The sequence below is a fragment of the Impatiens glandulifera genome, chromosome 7 (assembly GCF_907164915.1).
Source record: "Impatiens glandulifera chromosome 7, dImpGla2.1, whole genome shotgun sequence".
In the NCBI taxonomy this organism is placed as follows: Eukaryota; Viridiplantae; Streptophyta; class Magnoliopsida; order Ericales; family Balsaminaceae; genus Impatiens; species Impatiens glandulifera.
In genome coordinates this window covers 34,912,082-34,923,861 of record NC_061868.1, presented here as the reverse complement: position 1 = coordinate 34,923,861, position 11,780 = coordinate 34,912,082, and the positions used below count along the sequence as shown (strand labels likewise).

The 11,780-nt window shown below is 30.1% G+C and overlaps 1 protein-coding gene across 1 annotated transcript; it reads left to right on the top strand.

Moving 5' to 3' along the window:
* Positions 1–1,470: 1,470 nt before the first annotated feature.
* LOC124944535 (protein OBERON 3) lies at positions 1,471–4,349 on the top strand. Its single transcript, XM_047484815.1, has 2 exons — positions 1,471–3,561; positions 3,637–4,349. The coding sequence occupies exons 1-2, from the start codon at positions 1,770–1,772 to the stop codon at positions 4,206–4,208; spliced, it is 2,364 nt and encodes a 787-aa protein (XP_047340771.1). The 5' UTR covers positions 1,471–1,769; the 3' UTR covers positions 4,209–4,349.
* Positions 4,350–11,780: the final 7,431 nt, after the last annotated feature.

Below are 11,780 nucleotides of genomic sequence, written 5' to 3'. Positions count from 1 at the left end.
TTAAGTGTGAAGTTATATAAATTAATAAAAGAACAAATTATTTTTTTTATAAAAAAGCTAAATTTAATAAAGTAAACTAACAATAAGGTGATGATATATATAAAAAGAAGATAATAAATTAAATGAGTATTACACTCAACCACTTTAAAAAAATAATATTAAAAAATATTATTATCACAACTCTATTAATATAAAATTTAAAATAAAAAACTGAAAAAAATTAGTAACATACTTTTTATTAATATTTTAAAATTTTACAAAGATGAAATAATGATAGTTTATATCAAATTTCAAATAATTCCCATTAAACATGCCTAGAATTAAGCTCACTTTTGTAATGAGTATGTTTTTGCCACTTAATTTGTAAATTTATCCTGAAAGATTATTATTATTATTAGTAGTAGAAATATAATCTCAAGTTAAGTTAATTACTTGAGATTACTCATCTCTTAACAAAAGTTATTATTATTATAATTTTAAAATTTTTTTTATAATATTTTTAAAATTCAAATTCTAAAAATATGAAGTTTAATAAAAAAGTAATATTTCTACACTAAAAGTTAATTAGAAGGAGTTAAGAAAGTAACTTTATTGGTGGAGATTAACTTCATTTATAACATGAGTCAGTGCTGACTATTTCACTCTTAGGTTTGAAGTTATATTAATAAAATAACAAATTATTTTTTAAGAAAAAACTAAATTTAAGAAAGTAAACTAACAATAAGGTGATGATATATATTTATATAAAAGAAGATAGAAGATAAGATAATAAATTAAATGAGGATTGCACTCAACCACTTAAATAAAAAAAAACTTTAATATTAAAATAATGTTATTCTCACAACTATAAATATAAATTTTTAAATAAAAAAATTGAGAAAAATTAATAACTTACTTTTTATTAATATTTAAAATATTATAATGATGAAATAATGATAGTTACATAGATAATTAAAACAAAAAAGAATAAAATGAGTAGTTTATCTAAAATTTCAAATAATTCCCATCAAACATGCCTAGGTATTATGGATAGAAGTTTGAAGTAAGATCACTTTTGTAATGAGTATGTTTTTGCCACTTAATTTTTATACTTATCTTGAAAGATTATTATTATTAGTAGAAATATAATCTCAAGTTAAGTTAATAACTATAATTAACAAAAGTCAAACATTCTAAAAAAACATTGACCAGTGTAAACTGAGTTTAAAATGGAGTAGTTCAAGGATTTTTCTTTTTGGGTGTTCTTAAAATAAGGAAATTTAAGATGGGTGAGCTGGAAGTGGGTCAGACTCTTACATTTATGTCTTGTTTGGTTATGGATAAAAGATTTGTTATTTAATATTAAATACAAATTTGAACAAACAAGGCCTTAGTCTCTCTCTTTGCTCATTGCGTTTTCTAACAAAAGGTTGAAGCTTTGGAGCTCACCATTAACAAATGTCAAAATATTCAACAATGGCCGACGGAAGGAAGAAGGACCACCCACAAGTTTAATCATCCACTAAAATTATGCCCTTATAAAATATTGATATTCTTTTTCCGGCCTTTCTTTTGTTTAATTTTATTACTCTCTCTCTCTCTTTCTTTCTCTTTCTTTCTCTTTCTCCGTGTGAGCCCCTCCCAAGGGCAGAAGAAAAATGGCCGTTGCAGAGAAAAATGGAGTCCAACAAAGAATCGTAGCTTGATAAACTCAAGACTAGCCTTGATTTTGTTGCTGGTAAGTTCTCGTGGATCTAATCTTGTTGATCTTTTTTTTCATTTGTATCGTCATGTTGAAAGAGAATGATCTTTCAACTAATGGGGGTGGTGGGGGTTCGGGAGAAGGGAATAGCTCTGCTTCTAAACCCATTTCAATTAAGCAAAATCCGGATAACCCAGATTCGAATTCGAGATTTCATGAAAAGGGTATTGAATTTATGAGGAAAACTGAGATTTGTTCAGATGGGTTTCAGTCAAAACCCTCGAAAGTTATGAATTCTGGGTTTCAAGAGCTGACCTTGAGTTATCTATGTGAAAATAACAAACTGGGGTTTCCTGATAAAGAGATCCCGTCGAAGAATATGTTTAACTCGTTGGAGAAAGGGAGTTATAAAGGAAAGGAAGTAGTTGTTGAAGATCAATATCAAGAAGATAGTAATAACAGATGGGTAGAAAGGGATTTTATGCAAATGAATGAAGTAAGGGGAAAAGCTTCAAACAGACGAGGAATAGAGGAAGATGAAGATGAAATCGAGAGAGAAAATAGAGAGAAGAGGCAAAAACTGGAGACTCTGAATCTCTCTTTAGCTTTACCTGATGTTTCACTTTCTCTTAATGCTGATTTTCCATCTCGACTTAGACCTATACAGAACGAACTATCATTTGCTGCTGCACCTTCAAACAACAATACCCAAACAACATACTCAAATGATTTCACCGCAGCCTCGTTATCATACTCATATTCCCATCCATTCTCACATAATCTCAGCTGCTCACTTACTCGAAATTCGACTGAGAATAATGAATTCTCAATGGGTAGTAGTCACCACAGGAGAGATTGTGATCAAATATGGAATGCCGGTGAAGGAACAAACGGTTCAGTCCATAGCCGATTCAGACCAGTTGGAGATGGAGGTGTCGCCTTTTCGAATAACCATTCGTTCTACCCTTCTGAATTACCCGCGAGGCCCAAACTCGAGACACAGTCAGGCGATTCCAGAAGGCAAAACCCTGAAATCAAGCCATCTAGACCTGAAAGAATTGTCAGAGAGATTGTTTCCGAACCGATTTCTATGATGTCCCACATTGTCCAAGAACTGACTGAGGAAACTGTTGAATCGACCAAGGAATACTTGACGAAGCTGATCGAAACTCCGGAGAGGAGAATGGAGTTGTTGAGTTTGCAGAACAGGTTGGAGAGAAGATCCGATTTAACAAAGGAGAATCTTTCCAAAGCGAGTAAAACTCAGCTCGAAGTGTTTGTCGCGATCAAAATGGGGATTGGGAGTTTCTTATCGAGCAAAGTTCGAATCCCGATTATAGAGCTCTCGGAGATTCTCTTGCTGGAGAGATGTCGAAATGTGAACTGTAGAAGGGCTCTGCCGGTTGAGGATTGTGACTGCAATATTTGCTCGGCGAAGAAAGGGTTCTGCAGTGAATGTATGTGTCCTGTTTGTTTGAAATTCGACTGCGCCAGCAATACTTGTAGTTGGGTTGGATGCGATGTCTGTTCGCATTGGTGCCATGCTGCTTGTGGAATAGAGAAGAATCTCATAAAACCAGGGCCTAGCTTGAAGAAGAAGGCGAATGGAGGCATAACCGAGGTGCAATTCCATTGCCTTGGATGCGGTCATGCTTCTGAGATGTTTGGATTCGTTAAGGATGTTTTCATGTCTTGCGCGAAAGAATGGGGTGTTGAGAAGTTAACGAAGGAGCTTGATTGTGTTCGGAAGATTTTTCGATCTAGCCAAGATTATGTTGGCAAGGAGTTGCATTTAAAGGCTGATGAGATGCTGTCTAAGCTTGAAGCTAGAAGAGTTTCTCCATCAGATGTCTGCAATTTCATCTTTCAGTTCTTTACATGTAAGTTTTCTGTCATCCTTCTTCTTCGAAATAACTGTTCTTTTACTCCATTTATGAATTTTTTGTGATTGACAGACACAGAAGGGCTTGCTGATCTTCCATCTTCCTCCAGTAAAGAGATCACGACACCAATTCAAGCTGACTTTCGAAACCCAATGCTTCAAAAAACATCATTTTACGACAATATTAACTCTTCAAGTGGCAGGATCGATACACTGTTGTCGTCGAAGCAAATCCAGATTGATTCGTCATCTGGTCCTGTTATTCTACGCAGCAACACCATGGCTGACGACGAGTGGTCGATGAAGATGGTGAAGGATAATGGGATCGACAGCTTGGAGGGTATTGTGATGATAAAAGAGGCAGAAACAAAAATGTTCCAAAAAAGAGCTGACGATGCAAGGAAAGAAGCTGAGGATTACAGACAGATGGCGCGGATGAAAAGTGAGAACGTGGAAGTGGAATATGCGGAAAAGGTGACGAAACTGTGTTTGCAGGAGACTGAAGAAAAGCGGAGGATGAAGATGGAGGAGCTCAAGGTTTTGGAGAATGCACAGTGCGATTATTACAAGATGAAGATGAGAATGCAGGCTGAAATTGCGGGTTTGTTGGAAAGAATGGAGGCGACGAAGAAACAGTTGGTATAATGTGATTTGTTGTGATGCTTGTTGAGAATTCTTTTGTTATTGTTGTTGGATTTTATTTATCTAACTTATAGTTCATCAATATTAGTATTATAACTATTTCCCCCAAGGATGGGATTGTTGGAGCCATTGGTTTTCATTGATGACATTTTCTTCTTGTGTTGTTTTTGGATAGAACCTCCTCATTCAACAAAAAGGTGTTTTTTCCCTAATTTGCTTTTTAAGAAGCTGTTTATTGAATGATTTTTCTTAATTATGAGATTTTAGATTATATATCAAAAAACATGAGTTCTTGTGTTTTATTACCACTTAGTTATTAGTTTTCATACTAGTGGTAATTGTAATAACATTAATTTTGACCCGACCAACCCATAAAATATCATTAAACTTTGAAGTTTCTATAAACATCATAATTCATATCTATTAGAAATGAACCATCTAAATCATTGCATTAAAAATGAATGTAAATACAAGAATGAAATCAATTAGATTTATCCCAAAATAAAATCCAAACGATGAGTTTGACTCACATTACATTTCATAAGTTAACAAAAAAAAAATAAAAAGTTGGGATTTTAGCCTAGAGATGTTTGAATCACAATAGGCCTAAAATGCCAATATTAAATGTTGGGTCAGCCATGCCACAAAATTGGCCTTGTGAATAGCACAAAATGGGCCATTTAACCAAGTTATTATTTTACTGAATTACTCTTAAAATCACATTAAATTAATTTTATTATTACAAACAATAACTAAAGTGGCCAGGTAGTCGGTACAATACACATTAATTTCTTATTCATACTTTATATCTTATTGAAAATTTTGGTATCAATATTTACTTAAAAAAATGATATTTCATATTTAATTGTGTTTCATATTTAATTGTATTTTGTATTTGAGAGGTAACTTGACAACATATTAGATTTCATTATGTTTATTCAGAAAAAAAAAAAAACACACTTCATAGTGAAATAAAAATAAAATGGCTAGGGATTATATATATGAAATAATAATACAATAGAATTATATTGTGTTTTGATTTAAAAAAATTGTGTTTATAAAATTTAATTAACATAAATCTATATGAAAATAATAAATTTGTTAAGTTTAAAGAGAAAAAAATAAATACTTTAAAAATTAAGCTATGTTTAGAGAATAAAATAAATTTACTAAAATTATGATTCATTAATAACTATTTTATCTAACAAATTTGAATCTAATTTTTAAAATAAAAATTAAACTGTAAATATATATAATTTCATTAATTATTATTTATTTTTTATGAATATTATATATATTTTTAATTTATAAATATTATTTTAAGACCGAAATTTGAAAACTTATATTTTAACCGTACCAATAATATCGGTAATACTTACAACCCTAAATATATATATATATATATATATATATATATATATATATATATATATATATATATATATATATATATATATATTCGAGGTTAATAATGATTTAAATATTGTAATAAATTTTATATATATATATATAAATGTAAATAGCAAATTGCTTCTCTCCCCTGTCTCTGTCTGACATCTCTACCCGTCATCCTTCCTCACTCAACTCCTAAAATTATCTATTTATCCTTATAGTTTTATATATTTACATTTTTTATTTTATTAATTTTACTTATTAATTTTATTATTTAAATTTATTATTATATTTTTTATTCATTAAATTTAATTAATTAATTTCTAATATATTTTTTTATATTATATTTATTTAATATTTTTTATATCGGTTTTCAAATATTTTTTTTGTTTTCTTATTTCGGTTAAATTTTTTTTTTATTTTAAAAAATATTAATTAATTAATTTTATTTAATGATAAGAAAATTTTAATAATTAAATAAAATAAGTAAAATAAAAAAATAAGAAAAGTAAATATATAAAGGTGATAATAATAAATAAATAATTTTAGAGTGAGTGAAGAGTAATATCAAGTATGAAAATAACAAAAGAGTGGGAAAAGCACATTCCATATAAAATATAAGAATGTGAGACTAATATTGTAATGTTGTAATGTTGAGATAAATTGAGTTTAGTTTTTAGAAGTTTACAGTAATTGGGCTTGAACACTTCAGAACCCACTTCCATCCAATATTAAAATGTGACCATTAAAATTTGTGTATAACACTCAAACTCAAACAATTTTAAAAAGCTGGAATTTGTAAGTTTAATATATTTTAAAATTAAGCGACTTACAAAATACAATCAAATTTGAAGGAATACCAAATTTAGACAATAACTTGGACTATCAAGCATTTGATATTAAGAATTTGCTAGATTAAGAATAAGCTAAGACGGAGATATATCCATTTTGTTTTCAGTATGAGAGAGAATTTATGTGTCGAAACTGTATAAGAAAGATATATGGACGAATTAAGAAATTTGAGTTGGGATGAATTTGAAAAATAATTTGAAGATAAACTTATTAAAATAACGAAAAAATTATAAATAAAATAAGTAAATAAAAATAAACTTTGCATTTTTTTTAAAATAAAATAATAGTGTATTAAATTAACAAATTAAAAAAACTATGGGGTAAGATCAAATTTGTACCGTACAAAAATAAAAAATTCAGGGTGGGCAAAATTGTGTTTTTTAGGTAGACGATGGAGAAATTCTTATTGATGATTATTTGATCATTGTATGAAAAATACATATATTAGGGTAATTCATATATGATGTGATGATGAATAAACTACACCCATTCTTCTTATGGCATTGAGGTCACGTAGTAAAATTTCAGTGAATAATGCAAAGACTATCGGGGTTGTTGAAAAACATGGACCGAAATAACAAAAATAGAGAGATTTCACAAACAATGAGACGAGTTTTGTGATGAATTTATCTGGATTCCATTGGTTTTGTGATGAATTTATTTGGATTCTATTTGTTTGCTTCATAGTGCAATCCTTATTACGATTAGATAAAGTGCACTTTAGGTCACCATTGTGCCATGACGAAAAAATAATTGATTTATATCATTTTGTTGTGTACTTTTAACCATCAATCTAATAATTTAAGCCTTTTTCCTTTCAATATACTTATCAAAGAAAAAAGTTATTCAACAAAAAAAAATAACTTCAATAATATCAAAAGTTTGTTAGTTAAATAAAAAAAAATACTATCTTATCATTTTCTATTCATTTTTTATACTACCCTTCTTCTTTTTTCCCTTAAACATACAAAATAAATTATGACCCACAAAATTTAAGTCAAATATATTTCAAGTTGTAGAGAATAGAGATTGAAGATGGACAATTAAGTGTACAGGTAAACGAATTAAATAGTTGAAGTCTTTCCATAAATGTGATGATCACTTACTTAAAATCCCTTTATTTATTTTTTTTTGTTTTAAGATTTAAAATGGTAACTAAATAAGAACTTTATAATCAGCTAAAATAAAAGACGTTTCTTAAAGTGAATTATGTTAAACTTCTCTTGACCTAAAACCCATTTCTATAATATTTTCAACACAATTTAAAGTCGAAAAAATGGATTTTCTTACCTAATTTTCGTATTATTTCCTTCCATTTAAGTATTGTCAGCAATTTTAAAATAAATATTTTGAATAAATAAAATCAAAATAATTAAAATCATGACCAACACAATTAAATAATTAATTGAATTAATTATTATAATAATAACCCCAATTAATTAAGATAATGTTCAAGAAAAATAAATAAAATAATTCAAGATAAATGTTGTATTTATTTTATCTCAAATTAATTTTAAGAAGTTAAGGAGAATTAAAATAAATAATTTAGGATAAATGTTATATCCATTTTTTCCCAAATAGATTAATTAATAAACCTCCAAAACAAATAAACGAGCAAAATAAATGTAATATATTATTAACAATATTTTGTAGGTTGAAAATGGAGCAAAAAGGAATTGAAAAATTCAAACAAACTCCAAGGCAAGAAAATGGATGGAATTCGTTGCCACCGAAATCAAGAGAGATCAGTGCAACATACCTCACAACCATTGGATGAGCGGTGAATTATTATCCAACGCCCAAGAGTAAGTCGCGTTTCCCGCTGCAACGGAAGAGGTGCGCGTTCGCGTAGCAACGAAACAACTAACGCGCGCCTCAACGCCGTTAGCCCAAACGCAACATAACGCCCAAGCGCCGACGCAACGCGGATGAAACGCCCAAGTGTCCGCGCTTTGGCCCAAAACGATGTCGTTTCTCTCCTGGTTTGTCTTCTTCCTCGCGACGAACAACAATGATGAACAACCGAAATCTTTGATTTCTCAAAGATGAAACTCCGGTGTTAGTTCACCAAATCGACTAATTTAAAAGCTAAAATGATCACCCTACCATGGTGATAATTTCACCTACGACTATAGGCCTCATCATGGCTTGATCGATCATGTTGGATGAAGAGACAAAACATCATTGATGACTTTTGATTGAAATTCGATCTACTTGGTCGATCAACCGACCTTGTGAGGTTATAATTAGCCTCCTTTAGGCAATCCGAAGGCAATGAATCTACTCACAAGCCCTCAATTAATCCCGAACGAAATTCGCCATAAAAAATTTCAAGTTTTGTTTGAAAATTCGAACTTTCGTGTAAGGCTGTAAAGCTCGGATATGGACATTCATAAAGATTCTAAAAAAGTGCAGGAGTGTTCTCCAACTTATAGTAAACTTCCAATCACTGTAATTCTATTTACAAGGTTTAATTGAATTTTTTATATTTTAGTTCGACTAGTTTTATATGCTGCTTGCTTGTCTGATTTCTTGATTGAAAAACGATTCTAGGATCATTTGTAAAAGCTTTCCATCGAAACAAAATTTAATCAATCAACCTAAATAAAATACCCAAATTCGATTATGAATTTGTTCAAAATCAAGTTTATGTTCTTACTCAAGAACAACAACTCATAAAATTTCTAATATATTTATAAGGATATTATGAACATATTCAAACCAATTCCAAGTCACCCCGATCATGTTTAGTCAAAAACTATTTTTTTATAAAATAAAATTTTCAGTTCTTGAATTGGTCAAAATGAACGGACAGTGTTCATGTTTTGGTTTCATTCAACCATTTAAATCATAAGAAAACTATTGACAAGCTCCTTACGCTTCAACATACCTTAAAAAACAATAACCTATTTTTTACCTCAAAATTGTTTAAGTTGAATAGAACATCATCCCGATCAAAGGATGCATCAGGATGATGTTATAAATGACCATTAAGATTAGGTGAAGCTCCCCATGTCTTTGGATCAACGCCCTAGTCAAAACCATCAAACCAATAGTTTGATTTTCTTGACGCCTGACCTATGGTTCATAATATGTTCGATTTAGGACCGAGAAAATTGAACCCTCCCTTGCATCTGACTGATGATTCCTAGCATTGGATCGAGAACTCCTCGCACCCAAAAGCCCCTCGCACATCGACTAAGGACTCTTCGTGCCCGACTGAGGATTCCTAGCCCAGGATCGAGGAGTCCTCGGACCTCAACCGAGAAATCTTGCACCCGACCGAGAGCCCCTCGCACCCTTACCGAGGAATCTTCGCACCCGACCGAAAATTCCTAGCTCAGGACTGAGGACTTTCCGCACTTGACCGATGATCCTTAACCTAGGATCAAGAGTCTCCCGCACTTCGACCGAGGCTCCCGCATCTTGACCAAGAGATCCTGACCTTGGACCGAGAGGGTTTTAGCTCAAGTCTGAGGGATCGACACCCTAAACCGAGAGGGTCGGTCCTAGGGCCTATTTGATTGAGATTTTAAATTTCATTTTTTTTCATTTTGAAGCCCCAATCCATTTTTTAAAAATCCGAAAAAAATAAAAAACAATTCCATAACATGTTTAGAATATTTTTAGAATATTTTCATAATTTCTTTTTTGATAAGGGCCAGTTTGGGATTTATTTTAAAGTCCTAATACCTTAAACTGATGTTTTTCAGGTGACTTCCTCAACAACTATCGATATCAATCTCAAGTACTAGCATTTAAATATTATTATACAATTTTAAATGCAAGAAGATCTGTGAATGTCTAGGACTTGAAGAATGATTGATTAAATAAAATGTAATAAAACAAAATTTTCAAAATCCGAGACTTTATAAAGTAGAAACCGTTTTTAACAGGTAAAGAGGATATAGTGCAAAAGCCTTTTTCCGAGTATCATCAAACATCGAATTTAAAAGAATCTCTAGTCGAATATATGTATGTAGACGTATAAATTTATTGATTTTAAATTAAAACCAATTGGCGACTCTTTCATCAAATAAATAATTTTTTTAATTAATTATTTTAAATTAATTAAATATACGGATTTCTTTAATCAAATTATAATTTGATTATCTTAAATCTAAAAGATTATTTAAAATTTAATCAAAATTAATTATTGTGATAATTAATTTCCAAATGTTGGGATATATTTCTATAAAATTTTAAAAATATTGTTTTATTAAAAAAGTTTTCTATAGGGGGTTTATAGAAAAACGACATGTCGTTGACATTTTAAGCTTATGATGACGAACGTGACTAATACTCCTCACGGTTTTTCCAAACTTCTCAAGAAGTGTCTGAAATGTCTTAAGATCCCATTAGTACGGTTCTCCCAACTTCTCAAGAAGTGTTTGAACTGCCTTAAGATCCCACGAGTACTTCATGATCAAGACATAAATGACCATTCGTCTTCTTATTTACCAAACGTTTTTTCAACGTATTTAACGTTGATCCACTCGAAGATAAGATTAAAATAATTAGAAACATTTTCTAGAAATGAATGATCAACCAATAAACCATTCTAGTGTTCAATATTGTTGATCGAAATGGATGAAAGAATAAGATAAGTGAAAACTTTTTTTTGAACAAACTTTAGAAAGGGGAAATAATTTTCTAGAGAGAGAGACAGATTTATTTTCTGGAAAAACTCATTATCTTATATGATGATTTCATTATATTTAATTCATTTATTAATTATAATAATGGAAAGGTTATATACATAAAAGGAAGTTAATCACTATTTTCAAATATCTTTCCGTTTATCATAAATTAATAATAATTAATAATTAAATATCATATATATATATATAATGATGCTTAATTTTTAAAGTGTCCGGATTACCGGGTCGAAAGCCGTGGTTAATTTGAATATTTATGTGAGAGTAAATGGATACTTGGGTCAGATTGTAGGTTGATCCGCCCATAAACTTAAAACGGTTAAAAATAAATTTAAAAATGTTATTTGTAGGTTTTGAACTTGCAACCTAACAAAACAAGTACAACCCTTTAACGAACTAGGCTAACAGCACTTTATATTTAAGTTTCAACACAAAATTTGATGAACGCGAGACATTTTAACAATAAAAGTTCATATTTTTAACTAACTAATATATATATATATATATATAATGATGCTTAATTTTTAATGTGTCCGGATTGTCGGGTTAAGAGATGTGGTTAATTTGGATATTTATGTGAGAGTAAATGGATACTTGTGTCGGATTGTGGGTTGACCCGCCCATAAACTTAAAATGGTTAAAAATAAATTTAAAAAAGTTATTTGTAGGTTTC